Source organism: Polypterus senegalus, chromosome 9 (genome assembly GCF_016835505.1).
Source record: "Polypterus senegalus isolate Bchr_013 chromosome 9, ASM1683550v1, whole genome shotgun sequence".
In the NCBI taxonomy this organism is placed as follows: domain Eukaryota; kingdom Metazoa; phylum Chordata; class Cladistia; order Polypteriformes; family Polypteridae; genus Polypterus; species Polypterus senegalus.
The window spans coordinates 5282921-5307808 of record NC_053162.1 but is presented as its reverse complement, the minus strand read 5'-3'; the positions used below and the strand labels follow the sequence as shown (position 1 = coordinate 5307808).

The following is a 24888-nucleotide window of genomic DNA, read 5'->3' as shown; positions in this document are numbered from 1 at the left end:
TATTAGTATTGCCTAATCTTATTTTTATATATTTTCTGTCTTCTTTCTTCATCTTGTAAAGCACTTTGAGTACGCCATTTGTATGAAAATGTGCTATAGAAATAAATGTTGTTGTTATTGTTGCTTCACTTGTGTTGCCAGTCGTACCCCAAACATTAATAGGACCTTGTAGAACATTTTGGAGGAGGGCAACTTTTTGTTAAGGAACTCTTGTGAGTGAAGCATTTTCAGGGTTGGATCTCGTGACTATCCGATACCAGGCTTGTATAAGAATAATCTGCTATCGACATGGATATCACACAAAGTAAGTGTAAGGATAACAACAAAAGAAAGATTCTGGAGTCTTTCGTAGGTTCATTTTGTTTTATTTCTGCTCACATCTCTCTGACTGGCACTTCATCGTTTGTCTCGTGCCATTAACTTAAGGATGTAAGGATAATTCAGGTTGGCCACCACAGACCTCCTTAATTTTCACACAGGTGGTTGTGGTAGTAGTCAGTAGGATTTCAGCCCCTTATGCTGCCGGACAGGGTTTGGCATCGGCGATTGGCTCACAGCGTTCCACGATGGCTTTCAGTTCTCCGACTTGCACTCCATCATATTTGCCCGAGATGGAGGTCCACTGGGTTTCCCCATTAATGTATGTACGGCTGAGTCGTGCAGTGAAGGGAATATCCAGTTTGATCTTCTTACCTTCCATCCGCACGGCGCACGAATGACCAGGTGGGGCACTTACTTCGATGGACATCTTATGGGTGGTAGACTCTGCGGTTGAAGTGCCTTGTGAAAACTGCCATGATTTCTCTTTGGTGAATTCCACGGATCCTACACCCAACTGCGGGATCTGGGCGCTGATGCTGGAATGGGAGTCGTTGCGGACAGAGCGACCGATGTCCCAGTGCCTCTCGATCTCGGTAGTCTTCTCCAAGATGACCGTCTTTTTGACTGTATGGCATTCGTTGTTTACAACCGTGGACAGCTTTAACGTTTCGGGAGGGTGTTGAAAGAACTTGATCTGATCGATTCCATACACCACGTGAGAGATGTGCTGACTGTAGGTGGCGGTGTTGATGGAGATGACTTGGTAATTCTTGTACCAGTACTCCTTACCCTCCCATGGCAAGAAGAATGCCCCGTGTTGAGGGACTACCTTACCGAGCCCATACTTGTTCTTTCCTACATAGATGCCAACTCCTGCACAGGTTCGGATTCCAGCATCTGGAACGGACCCGTAGGAACCCGAGAGCCACTCTGTAAACTCAAAATTGTCCCGGTTTACCAGAATATCGAATGTAGATGCATAAAACTCTTTATCGGCATAGGGATATAAGCAGTACGGGCCCTTGTTTGGATTGTAGAAGCCAGCCTCGCAATTGAACTTGCAGACGTAGTCTGTGCGAGAGGCGTACCCGTTCAGGATGGACACGGCGCCATCGGGGAGGGAGCCATTCCAGGGGACCCACTGCAGGTTAACGTTGTCGACAAAGAGACCGTGAGACATCCTCCATTCCTGCTCCAACTGCCTCTCTGATTTCGCCTGCTCAATCGGAATGGAGTCTTTGACAAGTGGAGGGACGACGTCTCCCAGATCGGCCTTGAGAATGGATTCTGAAATAAGACAAGACGGTAATTAAAAATGGCGTCTTTCCTTCACTTCTTACTTGCTTCTAATTCCAACATTTTGAGCTTGCTTGTTGTTACAGACTTAGCCTCGCTTCCTGGGCTAACCTTTGTAAGAGTAACCCCCTTTTGAGCATCAAAATGAAATACTTTAAAAAAGGAGATAAAAGAGATTGGCATTATACCCTTTTTTTGCTCCCTAGGGTTAGGCTTAGGGTTAAAGTATAAACTCCTGTAAAATCTGAAGACTGCAGCATGGGAGGCCATAAGAGAGGGTTCTGAATGGTGTGACCCAAAAGAGGTGCCACTGAATCCAAACCCCAACAGTCATGGGAGCCAGTAAAGGGGTTCATTCAAAGATTGTACCTTTACAGGCTTCTTCTTTTCAATAACATAATGCAGTTCTTCTCCTTCTGCTACTCACAGGTGAGTGTCCTCTTACTCCTCTTCTGACTCTGACAGTCGAGTGGCTTCTTCTTCTTCGACCAGAAAGTACTTCCACTGTCACATGATTACACCCAGGAATGCTGTCCTCTCCCCACAGCTCCCTCCGGTGGCACCCATGTACCCCTACAGGGCTGTCCTTCAGGACTACAACTCCCATGATGCCCTGCTGGTGTATAAATCAGCGCTGCGCCTGAGGGATGCAGCCACTCGGTATACTGGGGAATTATGTGATCCCCATTAGACAGTCCTTCCCTGTTCTTCTGCTATACCTTCCTGACAAGGAAAACTACCAGCAACAAACCCGGCTAGATCGCCTTTCCATCCTGATCTTTCCCTTATGGCCTCCTTTCTGGGCAAGGAATCCCCCTCACTCCTGATCAGGATGCCAGTCCATCCACCCTCGCACAAGATATTTTTCATTTCTTCACCATCCCTTGATGGTTAAGCTAAAACATCAGATTTCCATTCATATGGGAGAAAGCACAAGTATAATGTACAATGTATATTATTATTGTTGGTAACGTCCTGCTGTGTGTAATTTATTCTTTAAATGTTGTCATTGGCATGTATTGAAATGACTCATCTATGGGGTTTGATTCTATCTGCGGTTTCATTTACTTGGCTGACGTCTTTATCCAGGGTGACTTACAACATTTATGACACAATTGGTTACATTTCTTTTTCCAATTGGAGAACAGGCAGGTTAAGTGACTTGCTCAGAGTCACACATTGTCAATAGCTGGATTTGAACCCACGACATCAGGGTTTGAAGTCCAATGCCTTAACTACTACATCTCACTTCCTACATGGTTTCAAACATCTGTGGTAGGTTTTGGAACGGATCACCCATGGATATGGTGGTCCTGCTGTACTAGCGACTCCATATTCACATCATCCACTCCTAGCTCCTACCTACAGATCCTGGAGTCTGCAGCTCTCCTCTGATGACCTCACGTCTCCAGTACTTTCTGACTTTGCCACCAAACTCAGGCTCCCGTGCTCTCTCTATCTTCTCTTCATCACGTCACTACGTCACTGCTCGTCAGTACTCAGAGGGAGCACTCCATCGCCTACCATCTCCTCTGCTCTTAGTGGGAGAGTTTTCCACAATCGACTTATGCTACCAACATTATAAAATACCAGAAATGATACGATAAAATCAAGTCCCGACTCCAAATGGGGCATTTGTATTATTATTTTACTTTTTACACTTCTGACTTTTTAATTTATGTGTTTTGAAATGTTTAAGATGAGATTTAAAAAAAATGTAATTTTTCAAGCCAAAAAATTGCATCACTTTTTATGTTTTATAGAGAAAAAATTTAACGCTGAGGAGGTTTTAATATGCAAGTTAAACTCTAAAACATTTAAAAACTGTATAAATCCCTGATCAGCGACAGGATGTGCCACATTAAGCTTAATGTTAAAGTAGCCACATTGCCTGGGGTTAGGTTATGGTAGTAGAATAAATCTAAAAATGTTTGATATTGGATATCTTGCCTTATTTGTGCTCTCAGCATTCCTCCTACACCTCTCTTCACTGTCCTCGTGTGTTTTGATCTGTCTTGGCCGGCACTTTCTCATTCAATCACAACCATGTAAAGCCTGCTTCTCAGACTGTGTTATTTTAAGGTGCGTTGCTCTCCACCTGTCCACTTTTTGACAATCAGCAATGGTAGGCGGGACCCCACATTACCTGCTGGAAAATCGTCCTACGTGTTCTTGTGACTACTTCCATTGTAAAGGTACACCTTTACTCGATACTCTGATGTGTATCAGCTTTCTGTCTCGATCGCAACCACAGTGAAACTGACCAATCAGACCAAAGACAAACTGACCAATCAAATTGCTCCGAGGGAACAGAAACACCCACACACCAGGGCCGTCTTAATTCATGGGCCCATCTCTGACCATTGCGATCCAGGTGATGTCAGCTGATCTCTCTCACTGTGTCTCAGTCCCCACGATTGGACACGAATGTAAAACTTACACGTTTAAATCTCTTAATCCGGAATCCCAACAACAAAACACAGCTAAAGTCCATGTGTTTGGGACATTCGAGTGGATTCCTCACATGAGATCTCATCATGGATGTTTTGGTATTGCCTAGCGTTCTTCAAAATGGGCACTCGTTGAAAGGGTTATCTATATTCTCCATGGAAACATCAGATTAAACAATGTGGGGTGAGTAACACACAAAGATGAGTATTTATTCGATAGATCAGACTCAAGATGTTTTGCTCTACCTTCACACTGTATGATTGATCCTGGGATTTTTTTATAGTATGAACTCAAAAAACAAATGGATTCTTTAACTTACCGTCTATTTGACTTTTCACGCCTTGTTCCTCTTTGTCCTTTAAGCTGGCGAGCTGAACACAAGGAAAGCTCAGCTGCAGCAGAACAATGGCAAGCAGAAGCACGGGCTTCATCTGTGGCACAAAGAAAACCCTCTTATTAACCATGAAGGAGCTACAATGTGCACATAAAGAGACATCCTGAGGTCAACAAATTTGTCCGAGTGTCCACGTGAGACCAGTCATAATTACACATTCTGTACTTTAGGGAGGTGACTCAGCCTCATACACACCCATGAACACAAATATACACACACATCCACAATGAAATATCACAAGCTGATATGCTGTGCATTTTGGCATTCACAACTATACAGTCATACACACTGCACATGTATACTGTAAATATATACACAGTTACATATATCAATATATGAGCATTCTCACAGATATATGCAAGCACACATTATATACTGTAGAAAAGGCGCTATATAGGCACCTGGCCTGACACAGAAAGACACGGAGGCACGTATCAATACAATTACTTTTTATTTTTTCTTCAGCTGTGTGACACGTCTTCCCCGTGCCACACAGCCCAAACACAGTCCCAAAGCACAAAACTCACAGCAAACCACAATTCTCCACCTCGCTCCACCACTCCTCCCAGACAAGCTTCGTCTCCTTCTTCCTCCCAACTCTGGCTCACCGAGTGGTGGTGGCTGGGCCCTTTTATAGCCCACCCGGAAGCGTTCCAGGTGATTAACCACCTGGTCCTAATTGCACTTCCGGGTGGGGCTGCAGGCTCGTCCAGCCGGGCTGTGGGAAGCAGGCAGCTCCCCCTAGCAGCCACGCCGGGCCCCAACCAAGCTGTAGAGGACTCCATCTCCCATGGAGCCCTGCGGGTGGTTGGAAAAACACCGTCGGCCAGGGAGGCTGCCACCAAGTGTCCCGGGGGAGGTACTGGACTGTCCATGGCGGCTCCCCCGGAACATAAGCAGCAGGGGCGTCCCGGCTGTCCTTCACAATACATATAATTTACATGCAAACACAGAAATAAACACATACATCTTCACACTTCTAAATACGTGCTATTTTCAATCAAAAGTCTTTTAATTCATATATGGTAGAATCCCAATTATCCGTGCTCCAATTTATTGAGTTTCCACATTATCCGAGGTGAACCTGTAAGTGTATTTTTCTAATAGTTCATAAAAACGTTGCCATGAATACTCTACCGAGTACAATACTTTCAACCTGTGAATGTGGGCATCACTCACTCACCATTCCCCAACTGCACCCCTCGGCAGTTGTCAGTGTGTCGCCAGCGATGTCCTTTGTGTTTATACATTTTAAAACGTAGTGGTGAAGTGTTGGCGAGCAAAGCGAGCAGGGGGCAAAGCCCCCTAGTATATTTACTGTATATATTAAGATAGATATATATATATAGATATAGTATATGCCTGCGGTGGGTTGGCACCCTGCCCAGGATTAGTTCCTGCCTTGTGTCCTGTGTTGGCTGGGATTGGCTCCAGCAGACCCCCGTGACCCTGTGTTCGGATTCAGCGGGTTGGATAATGGATGGATGGATAGTATATGCAGGTGATGGGTGTGACAGAGCAACATGGTGAAGACAGGAAGATATGGAAAAAAATGGTCTGCTGTGGCAACCCCTAATGGGAGCAACCAGAAGGAGAAGAAGAAGAAGATATCCTGTATATATACACAGATATTTTCTTTTAAACGTGGACTTGTTTGCATATCTATTTAAGAATTCTTAATATTCTTAATACACATTTACGGAATATAAATTAATAAATACCTAAAAATGTATATGCATGTACTGTGTATATACATTCACACACATATATATTTACTGTAAGTGCATCTATAAACACAGAGGTATTCTTTCACCTACCTATACTGTACACACACGTAGAATATTGCTGGGAAGCGTACATACTGTACACATTCGTAGCCGTACACTCTCATTGACATGTACTTTACACATATATACAAACATATAACAACAGCATTTATTTCTACAGCACATTTCCATATACAAGTGTAACTCAAACTGCTTTTGAAGTAGTAAAAAATAAGCTTATGAAAGAAGTAAAGTGGAAGAATATCTAATTTATACATTTGTAATAGTTAAAATGGTCTGATTTGCTAACCTACGCCATAGTTGGCCTGATAAGACATAAACACATCAACTCCGTACGTGATTTTCTTTACACGCTAAGAGCCACACAATCGCACATATTGACCCACATACATAAATATGTATTCTGTATGTATGTTATATGTGTGTGTTATGTGTGTAATGATGACCTTTAAAGTGTTAAACGTTGTTCTTCTGTCACGCCTGCCCCAAACGCCCTCATGACTCTGCCTGTTTCTACCTGTCCAAGAAGAAAGTGCATTAGTGCCAGAAAGTGCAGGCGATAGCAGAGAGTGACATACTGTACCGTGGGCCGCTCGCTCCTTCGTCAGATGGAAGCCTTTCAAACAGCGGCTGTCAGTGTTTATGTACTCAATATGGGTGGAGGTGTAAGGTCCACGAGCAGATTAATGATGACCTGGCATTGAGGACTAGCAAAGTGCTGAGTCAAAGCCCTCGGACTATCTAATCTCTAATGAAGTGATTACACCTGCTCTGTAGAATCAGAGGTTGGACGGATTGAAGTCAGAGGACGACTTTCGCTAGTCAGGTTACTTCAGAATGGCAGATTTTAATTTTTTTTTTTTATCTGTGTCCCCTTAACATAATATCACACAATGCTCTCAGATCCACATAATTCAGTTCATTGTCTCAGGGCTGCAGAGCCTATCCGGGCAGCACTGAATACAAGGCAGCAAACAATCCAGGACAAGACACCAGTCCATCACAGGGCTCTTGTGACTGAATTTATTTTAAAAGTATTCATACTTTTTATCACTTGAGTTTGAATTCTAATTTATAATAATGTATAGTAATATAATTGCCCTTCTGTTTTCTGTTTGGTTTCAATGTGTGTTCTTTCCTTCATCCCTTATCTTTCTTCTAGCCCTTCCAAAATATTCATGGAGGACCACACTTCTTTTTTTTTCTACAGTCACTCTGGGCATGTCGGCCTGAAAGTAGGCTGTTATCTTTAGCTATGGGGACAGATGCTTCTCGCCCAGAATACACTTTTGTTTTGAGGGACCACACTTCTAAGTCTGCTTTAGGATGGCAGCCGGTTCTTACTGTTGGTGACTCGTCTACAGACTCCTGCAATGTGTCAGCTCCGTCACACAGCCCTCCCTTTAAAAACTGTTGTTCCTCACCAATCACTTCCAACCCACAAACTATCATAAGACCTCTAATTTGGAAGGGCGACCCTATCAAAGTCCCCGGGGGTCACCAGAGGGCACAGCTGAAAGAAGCTCTCCCTCCACCTGACCCAAAAATGCTTCCTATGGACTATGCCCTGGCACCACAAGTACTCCTGGGTCTTGGTTAAAAGAAGCCACTCTGCCATAACCAGGTGAGCCAGAGTTGGAAGGCAGAGGGCAACACTCACCTGGAGGAATGAAAGGAGAAGAAAAAAGACTGTTTAATATTTGTGATTCTGGCATTTGGACCTTGTACATCAAAAAGAAGTGTTGTGCACAACAAAAAAATATTTATTTAAACTTGGAACTGTGTCTGGCCCATTTGTGTCTGGGATTTGGGGCCCAGTGGCTCCCCCTTGAGGTCACAACGTTTAAATCTCCATGGTTGTATTTCATCACACCAGGCACCAACATCCCATTGTCTGACTGATTTTTTGGTGACACGACAACTTGTATGTTTCTCTAGTCATTGGCAGAAGCGAGCCAGACTTGCCTCCAGTTTCCCTGCAATTTTGCCCTCAGAGGGTTTGGATTAGGAATGGATGAATCTCCTTATAAATGTCATGCATGCATGCCTGGGGACCACCTTCCTGTTTTTGAAGAAATAAGCAGTACCACCCCGGGATGAGAGGGGGCACTGACTCTAAAGGTAGCTTCTTCTTTCTCTGCAGCAACGTTGACGCCTCACAAAAAAGAGACCTGGGTTCTAGTTTCTGGAGTTCGTGTGTTGTCCCTTTGTCCATGTAGCTCTTTTCCAGGTGCTCTGGTGTCTGTGCAAAGACTAAAGAGGCCGGTGATTTGTGTGTGTGTGTGTGCGTGTGTGTGTGTATGTGTGCGTGTGAGTGTGTGTGTGTTCCCCCTGTGATGACCTGTCCAGCGACTGCTCCTGCCTTGCTGGGTTGGGCTCCAGCTACTCTGCTAGCCTGTCCTGGATAAGAAGGTTTGGAACATGGATGGAAGGACATTGTCAGGCTCTGCCTAGTTTTGATATTCCCATTTTTGTTTTTTTGCTTACTAGTGTATCAATCAATCAACATTTATTTATATAGCACATATTCATACAAAAAAAATGTAGCTCAAAGTGCTTTACAAAATGAATAGAGAAATAGAAGACACAATAAAAGATAAAATGTAAAATGTTTTGAATGAATTTACAAAGTGTGTTGGACTATACCTGTAATGTGACATTTGTTCCCAGGTCATTGCTAAGGGATTGATAATTGACTCTCCTTTGAACACAAAAGATAACAGTGGTACGTCTTTCATTTCCTAGGAACATCTGAGTACTGCGGTGTTTTCCGAACAAAGATTTTTAATGACGCAGTATTTAGTTGTATGAAATTAAATTAAATGTGAAAAACTGGCTGTGCAAAAATGTGGGTTCCCTTGTCATTGTGCTGATTTGAATGCCTGTCACTGCTCAACGCTGATTACTTGGTTGGATGAGCTCGTGAAGCCTTGAACTTCATAGACAGGAGTGTCCAATCATGAGAAAAGGTATTTAAGGTGGTCAATTACAAGTTGTGCTTCCTTCCCTTTGACTCTCCTCTGAAGAGTGACAGACAGCATGGGATCCTCAAAGCAACTGTCAAAAGATCTGAAAACAAAGATTGTTGAGTCTCCTGGTTTAGGGGAAGGCAACAAAAAGCCACCTCAGAGGTTTAAACTGTCAGTTTCAACTGTGAGGAATGAAATCAGGAAATGGAAGGCCACAGGCACAGTTGCTGTTAAACCAACTCAGCAGGTCTGGCAGGCCAAGATAAATACAGGAGCGGCATATGAACAAGATTGTTAGAATGGGGACAGACAACCCACAGATCACCTCCAAAGACCTGCAAGAACATCTGGCTGCAGATGGTGTATCTGGACATCGTTCTACAATTCAGAGCATTCTGCACAAAGAACATCTGTATGGCAGGGTGATGAGAAAGAAGCCTTTTCTGCACTCACGCCACAAACAGAGTCGCTTGTTGTATGCCAATGCTCATTTAGACAAGTCAGATTCATTAAGAACAAAGTGCTTTGGACTGATGAGACACAAATTATTTGGTCAGAACAAAAAGTGCTTTGCATGGTGAAAGAAGAACACCGCATTCCAAGAAAAACACCTGCTACCTCCTATCAAATTTGGTGGAGGTCCCATCATGCTGTGGGGCTGTATGGCCAGTTCAGGGACTGGGGCCCTTGTTAAAGTCGAGGGTCGGATGAATTCAACCCAATATCAACAAATTCTTCAGGATAATGTTCAAGCATCAGTCACAAAGTTGAAGTTACACAGGGGTTAAATATTCCAACAAGACAATGAGCCAAAATACAAAGGCATTCATGCAGAGGGAGAAGTCCAATGTTCTGGAATGGCCGTCACAGTCCCCTGACTTGAATATCATTGAACATCTATGGGATGATATGAAGCAGGTTGTCCATCAAATTGAACTGAACTGGAGAGATTTTGTATGAAGAATGGTCAGAAATACCTCCATCCAGAATTCAGACACTCATCACAGGCTATAGGAGGACAGCGTCGATAGGCTCAAAGGAGCAAAAGGAGGCTCAGCTAAGTATTGATGTCATATCTTTGTTGGGGTGCCCACATTTTTGCACCTGTCTAATTTTGTGATGATGCATATTGCATATTTTCTGTTAATCAAATAAACTTAATGTCACTGCTGAAATACTACTGTTTCCATAAGGCATGTCAGATATTAAAAGGAAGTTGCAACTTTGAAAGCTTAGCCAATGATAAATAAAAATCCAAAGAATTAAGAGGGCTTCCCAGACTTTTTCATATGACTGTATATAACAAGTTAATTTTTAGATACAGATACTGTGCCCACTAGGGGGCATTGCAGCACCTCTGGCACAACTCCACAGACACAGATTTTGGGTTCGATATTAACTTTTTCTTTTTATGAATTACCATTAACAGGCTTCCATTTCACACTCACAGCACAACAAGATAATTCTCCCTCTTTTCTCCTCCACTCCACCCAGGCGAGTGTTGCTCACCTCCTCTCCTGACTCCAACTCCCCGGTTGATTTGGCTAATAAAGTCTAACTGCAGACCTCCAGAGCTCTGCTCCATTGAGGAGGTCGTCTCTTTGATGTTACGGGATACACCTGGTTACATTATGGTTAAGATCAGGGTTGTGGGAGGAGCCAAGTCAAGTAAGCCAAGTGACAGAAATGTGCACTCCAATTGGCTGCCCAGCAGAGCCCCTGAATTATGAAGGTCTGCAACAGGCTTCCTTTAAGATAGAAAGATTGATGGAAAGATACTTTATTAATCCCAAGGGGAAATTCACATACTCCAGCAGCAGCATACATATAAAAAAACAATATTTACAATAAATTAAAGAGTAATAAAAATGCAGGTACAGTATAACAGACAGTAACTTGTATAATGTTAACATTTACCGAGGTGGAATTGAAGAGTCGCATGGTGTGAGGTCTCCTCAGTCTGTCAGTGGAGCAGGACGGTGACAGCAGTCTGTCGCTGAAGCTGCTCCTCTGTCTGGAGATGATCCTGTTCAGTGATGCAGTGGATTCTCCATGATTGACAGGAGCCTGCTCAGCGCCCATCGCTCTGCCACGGATGTCAAACTGTCCAGCTCCGTGCCTACAATAGAGCCTGCCTTCCTCATCAGTTTGTCCAGGCGTGAGGCGTCCCTCTTCTTTATGCTGCCTGCCCAGCACACCATCGCGTATAAGGGGGCGCTCCCCACAACTGTTTGATAGAACATCTGCAGCGTCTTATTGCAGATGTTGAAGGATGCCAACCTTCTAAGAAAGTATAGTCGGCTCTGTCCTCTCTTGCACAGAGCATCAGTTTTGGCAGTCCAGTCCAGTTTATCATCCAGCTGCACTACCAAGTATTTATAGGTCTGTACCCTCTGCTCACAGTCACCTCTGATGATCATGGGGTCCATGAGGGGTCTGGGTCTTCCACCAGCTCCTTGGTTTTGCTGGTGTTCAGGTGTAGGTGGTTTGAGTTGCACCATTTAACAAAGTCCTTGATTAGGTTCCTATACTCCTCCTCCTGCCCACTCCTGATGCAGCCCACGATAGCATTGTCATCATCAAATGTTTGCGTGTGGCAGGACTCTGAGTTGTAATGGAAGTCCGACGTATATATGAGTGGCTGAACAGGACCGGAGAAAGCACAGTCCCCTGGCGGCGTTCCTGTGCTGCTGACCACAATGTCAGACCTGCAGTTCCCGAGATGCACATACTGAGGTCTATCCGTAAGATAGTCCATGATCCATGTCACCAGGTATGAATCTGCTCCCATCTCTGTCAGCTTGTCCCTAAGGAGCAGAGGTTGGATGGTGTTGAAGGTGCTAGAGACGTCCAGAAACATAATTCGTACTTCACCACTGCCTCTGTCCAAGTGGGAGAGGGATCGGTGTGGCATATAGATGATGGCATCCTCTGCTCCCATCTTCTCCTGGTATGCAAATTGCAGAGGGTCAAGGGCGTGGCGGACCTGTGGCCTCAGGTGGTGAAGCAGCAGCCGCTCCATGGTCATCATCACATGTGACGTCAGAGCGACAGGCCAGAAGTCATTCAGCTCACTAGGACGTGATACCTTTGGGACTGGGGTGATGCTTCCAAAAGATGTTTTCCAAAGCCTCGGGACTCTCCCCTGTTCCAGGCTCAGGTTGAAGATGTGCTGTAGAGGACTCCCCAGTTCCAGTGCACAGACCTTCAGCAGTCGTGGAGATACTCCATCTGGACCCACTGCTTTGCTGGCACGAAATCTCCTCAGCTCTCTGCTTACCTGGGCTGCTGTAATTGTGGGTGGGAAGAAACTCTCTCCTATGCTGGTATCAGCAGAAGGATGGGTAGAGGGTGCAGTACACTGAGGTGAGAGCGGGTTAGGGTGGTCAAGCCTGTTAAAGAAGTTGTTCATCTGGTTTGCACTCTCCATGTTTATCTCGATGGTGGCACCCCGCTTCGAGGTGCAGCCAGTGATGATCTTCATCCCATCCCACACTTCCTTCATGCTGTTATTCTGCAACTTCTGCTCCAGCTTTCTCCTGTACTGCTCCTGATCTGGACTCGGAGTTCCTTCTGCACACGCTTGAGCTCAGGCTGATCACTGCCTTTAGAAGCCCTCAATGTTCTCACTATGTGGCTCCTGCAGGATATCCCAGTATGTAGTTCCAGTCTCTCAGAGCCTGCTCTGCCTCAGGGGACCACTTCCTGAATGAGTGTGTGGTTATAGGTAGCTCCCTCATTCTTGGTTTGTATTGAGGCTGAAGCAAAACCAGGTTAAGATCTGCTTTTAAGCACCAATCCAGACATTCTTCAGTTGCCAAGTGCTTGTCTCTAGAAAGAACTTCTGGGTGAGGCCCAACCCAAGCTTTCACGTCCCAGCAGATCCAATGAACCCAATAGGGCAGTCTTAATGGGACCCAAATTTCCATGCTGCCCTGCAAGTGTCCATACAGAGGTTCACTATAATATTAATGTTTAATAATAAATCACATTTATATAGCGCTTTTCTCACTACTCAAAGCACTTACACAGAGGGTACCATGTCAACCACAATCAATGTGTAGCGCCCACCTGGATGATATGATGGCAGCCATTATTGCTCCAGTAAACTCACCACACATTACTTGTTAGGTGGTGAAGTGGTGAGAGAGAGAGAAGCAAGAGATGTTTAGGTGGGCAGAATTGATGGGTAATTTAGCCAGGACATTTAGATAAACCCTATTCTTTCTGAGAGATGCCCAGAGATCATTAATGACCACAGAGGTTCAGAATGTCAGTTTTATGTCTCATCCAAAGGATGGCACCATTTGTACAGCACAGTGTCCCCATCACTAAACTAGGGGCATTGGGATCCACAATCAGACCACTGAGTAAGCGCCCCCTGCTGGCCTCACCAACACCTCATCCAGCAGCAAACCCAGGCTTTTTCCTAGATGGTCTCCCATCCAAGTACTGACTGGACCCCTGAACATGCTTAGCTTCAGGTAGGTGACCTCTTCTGAGGTGCAGGTGGTATAGGTGTAAGGGATTCTGCGATCTAATGTATAGGGGGAATGAGCTGTGTGTGAGAGGCAGATCTCCCTTGTCCCATATATTTGGTCTTCAAACCAAGAAAGACACCATTGCTTATTCCGCTTCGTCAGGATGATCCATCCATATTTTCCTTCCTGCAGTCTGGCACCCCAGCTGGGTATGTAACTCCCAACCATGGCTGCTGGAATGCCAGTCCTATCCTGATTTCCTTCTGTATCATTCATTATGTTTGCCTCCGGCTTACATAAGGGTAAGGAGTCCATCCTGGCTTGAGTACAGTGTGTTCAAAGATTATACCATTTATCTGTATGCTGATTGGTGAATACAAAATGATTCTCGATTGTGTTATTCAAATAAGCCTGGCTTACTTAAAATGGCCACTTTGTTATACTGTCCAGTCTTGTGCTGTTCTGACTAAATAACAAGAACTCTAGTCTCCTTACTCTGTGGCAGTGCTGCCGTGCCACCCTGTGCCCCTATGCCACATTACCTCTGTGCCACCTTATCTTTTCTTTATTTATAATACTCAATTTCCCTTATAACATTTGATCCATCTTCCAAGGTTGTGACGCTGATTCTAGATGGCAGCATAATCTTCATAGCGCTATATCAAAATAAACAAACAGACAGTAGCAATAAACACAAACATTTTAACTTTCACCATTTTATTCACTGACAATTGTTGCTCAACAAAAGTTCAGAATTTAATATTGGGCAGTCAAGTTATGCAGATGGACAAGGCTTGGCATCGGCGATGGGCTCGCAGCGCTCCACCACGGCCTTCATCTCTCCGATCTGCACCCCGTCGTATTTGCCCACTATGGTGGTCCACTGAGTTTCGCCGTTTGAGTAAGTGCGGCTCAGTCTGGCAGTGAAAGGAATGTCAGCGGTGATCTTCTTGCCTTCCATCTTCACAGTGCAGGAGTGGTTAGGAGGCGCAGCTACCTCAATGGAGACCGAGTGGCTTATGGACTCAACCTGCGTGGTGCCGCGACTGAACGTGAACGTCTTCTCTTTGGTGAAGTCCACAGATGCGGTGCCAATCAAAGGGATCTTGGCGCTGATGCTCGATGATATCCCACGCATGGTGGAACGGCCGATGTCCCAGGTTGTCTCCACCTCGCTTGTCTTCTCTAAATGGACCGTCTTCTTCACGGTTTGGCACTCGTTGTTGACCACTGTAGACAAGCGCATGGTTTCGGGGGGATAGTGAAAGAGCTTGATCTGATCGATGCCGTACTCGACGTGAGAGATGTGCTGACTGTAGGATTCCCGGTTGATTGCGAGCACCTGGTAGCTCTTGTACCAGTACTCCTTACCCTCCCATGGCAAGAAGAAGGCTTCGTGGATTGGGACCACCTTTCCTAAACCGTACTTGTTCTTCCCCACATAGATGCCAGCACCTCCACAGGTTTTGACGCCTGTCTCGGGAACGGACCCGTACGATCCCGACAGCCACTCTACAAACTCAAAATTGTCCTGGTTAACCAGAACATCGAAGGTGGTCGCATAATACTCTTTATCAGCGTAGGGGTACAGACAGTATGGGCCTTTACTCGGGTGGTAGAAGCCGGCCTCACAGTTGAATTTGCACACGTAGTCCGCGCGGGAAGTGTAGCCGTTCCAGATGCCCACCGCTCCATTGGGAAGGGAGCCATTCCAGGGAAGCCACTGCAGGTTTACATTGTCACCAAACAGGGACTGGGAAGGGGCAGAGTGCGGCTCAGTCGGGGTCTTCAACGCCTGCAGGCTGGAGGCGGGGGCCAGTGGGGGGACGACATCCTGAAGGCTGGGGTTGAGGACTGAGTCTGTAGGAAACACAAACAGAGGAGAGAAGGTGGCCGACTATTAGTTAATCCATGAATTACTACCAATAAAGAAGACTAAAAAAAAAAAACATAACACAGACATGAAAGAAGAATAATTAAAGATTAAAGGTAGCTGTTTAATCAATTACTACTGATAACCAGAAAAAAGGAAAAGACAGAAAGGGGATAATGAGGATTTTTCCTCTTCTTTCGACTGCTCCCATTAGGGGCTGCCACAGCAGATCATCTTCTTCCATATCTTTCTGTCCTCGCCATCTTGTGCTGTCACACCCGTCACCTGCATGTCCTCTCTCACCACATCCATAAACCTTCTCTTAGGCCTTCCTCTGTTCCTCTTCCCTGCCAGCTCTATCCTTAGCACCCTTCTTCCAGTATACCCCTCATCTCTCCTCTTCACATGTCCAAACCAACGCCATCTCGCCTCTCTGACTTTCTCTCCTAACCATCCAACTTGAGCTGACCCTCTAATGTCCTCATTTCTAATCCTGTTCATCCTCATCACACCCAATGCCAATCTTAACATCTTTAACTCTGCCACCTCCAGCTCTGTCTCTTGTGCCACCGTCTCCAGCCCATATCACATAGCTGGTCTCACTACCGTCCTGTAGACCTTCCCTTTCACTCTTGGTGATACCCATCTGTCACAAATCACTCCTGTCACTCTTCTCCACCCACTCCACCCTGCCTGCACTCTCTTCTTCACTTCTCTTCCACAATTAACATTACTTTGTACTGTTGATATCAAGTATTTAAACACATCCATCTTCACCAACTCTAGTCCTTGCATCCTCACCTTCCTTCTCATTTACACACATAAGTTTGTCGTGGTGGTCTTACTGACCTTCACTCCTCTCCTCTCATATCTCCACCTCTCCAGGGTCTCCTCAACCTATCACTACAGATCACAATGTCATCAGCAAACATCACAGTCCACGGGGACTCCTGTCTAATCTCGTCTGTCAGCCTGTCCATCACCATTATAAATAAGAAAGGCCTCAGAGCCGATCCCTGATGTAATCCCACCTCCGTCACCCCTACGGCAGACCTCACCGCTGTCACACTCCCCTTGTTCATATCCTGTACAACTCTTATGTACTTCTCTGCCACTCCCGACTTCCTCATCTAACACCACAGCTCCTCTCAGCACCCTGTCATATTAAAGATGGCTAATTCATTTATTAATTAATACTGATAAAGATGACTAAACTAAAAAACATAAAGCGGACCTGAAGTAGGAATAATTGAGGAGTAAAGACGGTAAATTATAATTTAACGAATGAATGAAGTAATACAACCCTATAAAAGAATAAATGAAAAGACACAAAATGGACATTAAAAAGGAATAACTGAGGAGTAAAGATGGCAAATTATTAATCCATTAATCACAACTAATAAAAATATCTAAACAAAAAAAACATAACACGGACCTGAAAGAGGAACTAACTGAGGAATAAATATGGCTAATCAATCAATCAATTAGTATTAATAACCTTAAAAAAGAGCAAAGGAAGAGACACAAAACTGACAATAAAAAGGAATAATTGAAGATTAAAGATGGCTAATTGTTAATTAATTAATTAATCACTACTAATAAAACTAAATAAATGAAAAAACATACCACAGACCAGAAAGAGGATTAATTTGGGATAAAAGGTAATTAATGAATTACTACTGAAAACCTTAAAAAAGACTAAAGAAAAAGACACAAAAGGGACATTAAAAATGAATAATTGGGGATTAAAGATGGCTAATTCATTTATTAATTAATACTGATAAAGATGGATACAGATGACTAAACAAAAAAATATAAAGCAAATGAAGTAGAAATAATTGAGGAATAAAGATGGTTAATTATAATTTAATTGATAAATTAATAATAGATTGGTTCCTGCCTTGTGCCCTATGTGGGCTGGGATTGGCTCCAGCAGACCCCCGTGACCCTGTATTCGGATTCAGCGGGTTAGAAAATGGATGGATGGAATAATAGATAGCCTCATTAAAGAATAAATGAAAAGACACAAAGTAGACATTAAAAAGCAATAATTAAGTATTAAAGATAGTTAATTATTAATTAATTACAACTTATAAAAATGACCAAACGAAAAACATAACATGGATCTGAAAGAGGAATAATTATGGAATGAAGATGGCTAATCAATCAATCAATCAATTAGTAGTAATAACCTTTAAAAAGAGTACATTAAAAAGGAATAATTGAGGATTAAAGAGGGCTAATGAATGAATGAATTAAAGAAAGAAAGAATGAATTCATGAATGAACAAATGAATGAATGAAATGATTTATTTATGAATTAACAACTACTAATAAAAATTAACCAAATGAAAAAACATGCCATGGACCTTAAAGAGGAATAAATAAAAATTAAAGACAATTAATTAATCAATTACTACTGATAACCTTAAAAAAGACTAAATGAAAAGACACAGCTGACAATGAAAAGGAAAAATTGGGGATTAAAGATGGATACTTAATGTACTAATTAATTGGCTAATTAATTAATACTGATGAAGATGACTTAAGGTGACTAAATGTAAAACAAAGGGGACATGAAGGAGGAATAATTGAGGAGTGAAGATGGCTACGTATATTAATGAATGAATGAATACTAAATAACCTTAATATATGAAAAGACACACAATGTACATTAAAGGAATACCTGAGGATTAAAGATGGCTAATTAATTAATGAATCACTACTAATAAAAATGACTGAATGGATAAACATAACTCAGACCTGAAAGAAGAATAATTGAGGATTAAAGATGGTTAACTAATTAAATAACACTGAGAACCTTAAAAAGACTAAATGAAAAGATACACAGTGGACATTAAAAAGGAAAAATTGTGAATTGAAGATGGCTAATTATTCAATTAATTATTACTGATAAAGATGACTAAACGAAAAAAAAAGTGGATCTGAAAGAGGAATACCCGAAGATTAACTATGGTTAATGAATTCATTAATTAATAACCTTAAAAAAGAATAAATGAAAAGATAAGAAAATGGACATTAAAAAGGAATAATGGAGGATTTCATTAATCCTGAAGACCTTAAGGAGGACTGATTTAATTACTACTGATTACGTATAAATGTGCAAATTCGTGCATGATATAAATACTAAGTATACTCTTAAAGATTAAAGGGGTTTAAATGAAAGAATGTAACGAAGTTAAATTTAATTAAAAACATTTAATGGCTAACTAGGCTTACTTCATTTAATTAAAGGCATGTATATCACATTAAAGAACAAATACCAGCTTACTATTAATTACTTCATGACGGATGATCTTAAAAAGTAATTTTTTTATAGACGAATCACTGCTGATTACCTTAACGATTCTGGTCATATTATGGTGTTTAAATCCAATGACATTTGATGTAAAATCTTTAATAGCTTATTAAATTCAAATAAATTGAAAATAATTGTTAATGTAATCAGAGAGTTCAGGCTCCACTAGAAACCGACCAGAAACTGAATTACTGATCACTACTTACAGTAAAGAGGATGAATTTAATGACTTAATTACTAGCGAACACCTTAAAAGCGCACACATTTCAAAGCTGAATTACTGTTGATTCATTAGGGATGACCAATGTAATGATTCGACACTAGCTTAATACTTAATTGCAAAATGCTAAATACCTTAAAGAGTACTAATACAATACTTAATAATTACAGAGTCTCTTATACATTACTAATTCAAACATTTAATTAGTGCTGTTAATTAAAGATGACCGAGTTACTTGTAAAACGTCTTAAAAATTAAAGATGCTTAAATGAAAGAATGGATAATTACACTGCATTTAATTAAATATGACTAATTAAATTTACTTCAGTCGATTAAATTTATATAATCTTAAAGAGTAAATATTATACTAGCGACCAACTTAATATTAATTACTAATTATTGATTATCTTCAGGGTACTAACCTGAAAACTTAATTATTACTGACTAACTTAATGATTGGTAATTTAATTGCTTAATTACTAAAGACTACCTTAAAAGGTGACTAATTTAATTGATTTAAATATTATTTCTCATCTTAAAGATATTTAAATTGAAGAATTCAATAATATTAAATTACATCTAATTTAAAATCGTTACAGATTTAGTAAAATTACTTGCAAATTATGCAAGGCATTTATATGATCTGAATGATTGCCAGAATCTTTAATACTTAAATGCTAATTACTTCTTACTGATTTGATTATCAAATTACTACACATTACCTTAAAAGTGTCCCTCTGGATATTTAATTACTACTGATTAATGAAATATTGACTAGTGAGCCTTTGAAGGGTCATAAGAAAATCTAATCTTATTTCTCCAGCACGTGAGAAAGTTTCGCGTGCACACGAAATCTTTTTTTGCGCGCTCACGAGATCTTTCTCGCGTGCACGTCTTCAATGTCGCCGTATCCCTTTTGGGGCAACGAGCTTATAGAGCTGACAATTTTTGCTGCTAATTATCTTCTTTAGCCTTGGTTTTAATTAACTTGACTCTGGCCCCCTTAGTTGTCTCTTTTTCCTTAATTAGCAGCCAAACAATAATGAGACACAAAACAAGCCACCACATGACCAGCTCACCTGTGCCCATCTCACAATATCTGAAAATAAAGAAAGGTGACGGTCTCGGTAAGGCTGACCTCTCAGGTCCCCAAAACATTTTGACAGTGATCTTAGAAAAAACAGAAAAATCAAAGCTTTTAGAAATGTCTGCTGTAGCAGAATGAAAGCAGCAACAGGCCATTTAATTCAATGAAGGGTTTAATTAACAGCAAGAATGGGCTTCTCATTTAGAGATTGGCTAGAGTTTATAGCTGGTCACCAGTTGACTCGTTTCATGTCTCATTTCTGTTTGGCTGATATTTAAAGAAGAAACGAATCAATTCAGAAGACTGAATCCTTAAAAAGCAGGCTATTAAAATGAAGGGAAAAGAAGTTAATTAGCAGTGAAAACTGGGCACTGATTAGGAGAAGGGTTAGAATGAAAACCTGCAGCCACTGCAGCCCACCAGGCCTGGAGTTCGACACTCCTTTCTTAAATAGTAGTGATCTGACATGTTAAATGACCACTGATTACTTTAATGGTGACACATTTAATTATTTAATTATTTCTCATCCCCTCAAAAATGAAACATCACAGATTTTGAAATTAAAGAATTTAATTGCATTTTACAAAAATAAAGATTAAAGGTACCATGAAAATGACAAATGCAATAGTTAAGTAGTATGCAGATCTTTAAAATGAAATATGAATTCCATTAAGCTGTATGCTGCCTTCTTGGCGACCTGTGCTGCCCGGGTTGGCTCTGCCGCCTGTGATTTTTGAGAACGGCTGACAAGCTGACTGATTAATTCAGGATGTTTTTAGGTAACTCTAAAGAATAAAGAGCAGCTTACAATGTACTGATGTAACTACTACTGAGTAAGTTAAAGTCTTCAACGTAACATTAATTATATTAAGTTAACGATGATGAAGATTAAAGACTAACTTAAAGATTACTGACATAATACTTAACTACTACTCAATGCCTTAATATTAAATAATTTCAAATGAAACCTTAATTATACTAAATTAAAACTGATCATATTAAAATCACCTTAAGACTAAGAAAATGATTACAGTTATAATACTATACTACTCCTCCTCAGTCCCTTAATATTAAAGAGCTTTAAATTAAATATTTTATTTGAATTATTAAGCATTGCCTTAAATATTAAAGACTCCCTTAGAGATCACTAAATGAATACCTAATGATTACTGCCAGGATTATAACACAAGTATTTAATAACTGCTGACTACTTTAAAAATTAAAGACCTTCAAGTTAAATTCAATTTAATAAAAGATTCTGAGTTTAAGACCAAATATCCTGAGACTTTCCTTTAAATTTCATTTATGTCCGCATATTGGACACGTCCATCCAGCTGCTTAATGCAGTCGAGGGCCACAGCAGGACCAGAGCCCATCCTGGTTGTCCCGTATTCCTAAAATGCTGTTAGTTGTGATAAATGGACCTGCTGGGCTGTGCAGAAGCCACAGAGCCCCCCTTAGCCCCCCTCTCACGTCGTTCTGGTGGTCTCACCTACCTGGGATGGCATTTTTTGGCGCCTGCACGATCTCCTTCAGATTCGTTGGAAGAGAAGCAGGTGAAGCGGAGTTCACACAAACTTCATGCAGCAGCAGGAATGCAAAAATGGTCAGTGCTGTTGTCTTCATCTGCAGGTAAGACAATGGAAACCTTCATGGAGAAAGTGCACTAGACGGTCCAGCGGGACACACTCACTGTCACGTCACCTGTGTGTTTTAGAGACCAGCTTTCCACTCTAATGTGGGCAATAGGTATAGGTGACATGTAGGGAGCAACGCTGTGAGGGCCTATTGTAGTTACTTATTCACACACTCACACACACAGATATTCACATTCACACCTGGTTGAATAGAAAATCCTCAGTAAACACGCTATGGGTGGACACCTGAGACTCCACACAAGACCCTCATTAGCTCCATACTGTAACATCCACTCTGGAGATGTCTTCTATGAAATGAAGTGCTGTCTGGTTTACAGGATTAGGCGGCACATTCTGGTCCAGGCTCTTACACACACACACACACACACACACACACATTTTCAAACTGCGGTGAGCACTTGATGGTTTTGTAAGCAGGATGGACTGGTCGTGTACTTCCTTTAGGAGAAAAGGACACAATATATACACCCTCAAATAAGAATGGGGGCAAGGGGGCATGAAATGAATTGAATATGCAAATTACTACACAATGATCCCAGTTTGGGTGGCACGGTGACACAGTGGTAGCGTTGCTGCCTAGCAGTAAGCAGACCCGGGTTCACGTCCTGCACCTTACCTGCATGGAGTTTGCATGTTCTCCCCGGGTTTCCTCTAACAATCTAGGGAATCAGGTTAGGTGGATTGGCATTCCTAAATTGGCTTAGTGTGTGTGTTCGCCCTCTGATGAACCTGCATTTGTTCCCACCTTGTGCCCTACGCTAGCATGGGATGGGCTCCAGTAGACGCCTATTGATCCCAGTTCAGGACTAAATGGATTAAAAAATGACTGACTCCAGTTTGACGTATGAAATACTAAGACCCCGGAGTACGTCAGTATCCATATCAGTGTCAGTCCAAAAGCAACACCTCAGCTGTACGGCTAGAAGAGACGACTCCAGGAATAACAACGTGTGATTTCTCATATCAGTGTGGAGTATATTGCTATTATTAACAACATTTTGTCGTTATTACGCTAATTAGCCCACATGTTTTTATTTTTTTGTATTAAATATATACAAATGATATATACATATTAAATATACTGTATATATTTATATTATGTTTTAAATTTCTTCATGGATATCTGACAACATGATGTCACACTCTGCGAGACTTGCAACACCTGTAGACTTTATGCGGAGGACACCCATTATTAACATTTCTTGGTAAATTCTAGCACTTATTAATAGTGGAGAAAAATCCCACCGCTGACACCATGCGACCGCGAGCAAGTCACTTGAACTACCTGAACTCCAATTGGAAAACCAAAAAAGGAAACGTAATCAATTGTATCTCAGAAATTTGAAGTCACTTTGGTTAACAACGTCAAAGAAATAATTGAATTTGAATGGAAAACAGCATACAGTCCGGGTGAGGCATGGATTCCTGTCTTCAACACAACGCCAGTGCATTGCAGAGTCAGTGAAATTCCCTCACCAGCTGACTTTCATAGCTCACTACTTTAATAAAAAGCACAACAAGGAATTCAAACAGATTTATCATGTGCTCTGATGTTTATTTTATTTTAATTCTTGCTAATGTGTCACTTCACAGCAGGCTTTTTCTGTCCTCACTCCCATGTCCCATGGATGCTATTTATCCATTTCTGCAGACTATGATTCACATTGCTTACTTTCATTTGTATGATTCAAAAAGTCTCAATATTTCCCTTTACTAAATATATTAACTGCATAAATCCCTTTGGAGTTAAGATATCAATGACTGAGAGAAAGCCCATCTCAGAATCAGTTGCCCACCCAACATAGAAACACCAAAACAACCAAACGTCTGTTACCTTTTACTAGTCCAGGACTTCACCGTTGATTTCAAATGTTCCAGTAGTTTATATACCGTTACTTACTGTCATAAATCACACGTGACCGTGACGGGGACTGGAAGGTGTGCACGCTGAGTAAAACCACAGCAGGGACGGCTGATTCAGCAGCTCTGGAGCAGATGGCCTTGTCACGTGAAGTCTGCACAGAATGACAGCCAAAGCTGAATATCACAAGAGCTGTCATTTACGGTCTGATACGGTCTGAGGCATCAGATAAGCACGGTGAAGATGAGGATAATTAATAACTCAGAACGGCACTTCATAAAGTCATTAAGAGGAGGAAAGGTTAGAAAAACAATGTCTTGGCCTTAAATATACAAGTTTCAGCAGTCAATAATAATGGGAAGGTAACTGGGGTTTAGGAAGGCAGGGAATACTGGAGCAGCTTGAGGGAACTCCAAGAGGACTGTGCCTCAGGTCACACCTGAATATTTCTGGGAGGTTTTAGAAGTCAAACTGTGCTGTGACTTAAAGGCCTTCTGGCTAGGAGACATTTGGATTTCAGAGGATAGTTGGATAATCTATCTATCTATCTATCTATCTATCTATCTATCTATCTATCTATCTATCTATCTATCTATCTATCTATCTATCTATCTATCTATCTATCTATGCCATATAACAAAGATATATGCCTTGTGTTTTTCATTCCAACAGGTGATGCATCATAAACATTTGTAGTATTGCATTTTATTACTACAAATGTTTGTGATGCGGGCAGCACAGTGGCACAGGGGTAGCGCTGCTGCCTCGCAGTTAGGAGACCCGGGCTCACTTCCCAGGTCCTCCCTGCGTGGAGTTTGCATGTTCTCCCCGTGTCTGTGTGGGTTTCCTCCGGGTACTCTGGTTTCCTCCCACAGTCCAAAGACATGCAGGTTAGGTGGTTTGGCGATTCTAAATTGGGGTGGGTGTGTTTGTGTGTGACCTGTGGTCGGTTGGTACCCTGCCCGGGATTGGTTCCTGCCTTGTGCCCTGGGATTGGCTCCAGCAGACCCCTGTGACCCTGTGTTCGGATTCAGCAGGTTGGAAAATGGATGGATGGATGTTTATGATGTGCTATCTGTTGGAATGACATATGTTGTTACTTTTACCAGAACACTTCACTAACAGACTGAAAGCAAATTTGGAGTCCAAACAATCTAAAACAAAAAGCATTT

At 41.9% G+C, this 24888-nt stretch overlaps 2 protein-coding genes across 2 annotated transcripts; both read right to left on the bottom strand.

The window, feature by feature from the left end:
* Positions 1 to 514: 514 nt before the first annotated feature.
* On the bottom strand, positions 515 to 6547 carry LOC120535263 (natterin-3-like). The gene is made up of 4 exons (XM_039762982.1): positions 6543 to 6547; positions 4388 to 4539; positions 1662 to 1769; positions 515 to 1608 (listed from the first exon to the last, which is right to left on the bottom strand). Exons 1-4 carry the CDS (start codon positions 6545 to 6547, stop codon positions 515 to 517), a joined length of 1359 nt encoding a protein of 452 aa, XP_039618916.1.
* A 7927-nt stretch (positions 6548 to 14474) lies between these two features.
* LOC120535252 (natterin-3-like) lies at positions 14475 to 23730 on the bottom strand. Its single transcript, XM_039762963.1, has 3 exons — positions 23690 to 23730; positions 21694 to 21823; positions 14475 to 15559 (listed from the first exon to the last, which is right to left on the bottom strand). The coding sequence occupies exons 2-3, from the start codon at positions 21821 to 21823 to the stop codon at positions 14475 to 14477; spliced, it is 1215 nt and encodes a 404-aa protein (XP_039618897.1). The 5' UTR covers positions 23690 to 23730.
* Between the last annotated feature and the right edge of the window lie 1158 nt (positions 23731 to 24888).

Bases quoted from the DNA above. Each gene is read 5' to 3' on its own strand.
- LOC120535263 (XM_039762982.1), bottom strand. The intron at 1,770-4,387 runs GTAAGTTAAAGA...CCTTTTTTAAAG, and splicing joins CGTGAAAAGTCAAATAGACG to TATTTCATTTTGATGCTCAA. The intron at 1,609-1,661 runs GTAAGAAGTGAA...GTCTTATTTCAG, and splicing joins AATGTTGGAATTAGAAGCAA to AATCCATTCTCAAGGCCGAT.
- LOC120535252 (XM_039762963.1), bottom strand. From the start codon at position 21,823: ATGAAGACAACAGCACTGACCATTTTTGCATTCCTGCTGCTGCATGAA. The intron at 15,560-21,693 runs GTAGGTGAGACC...TGTTTCCTACAG, and splicing joins GCCAAAAAATGCCATCCCAG to ACTCAGTCCTCAACCCCAGC.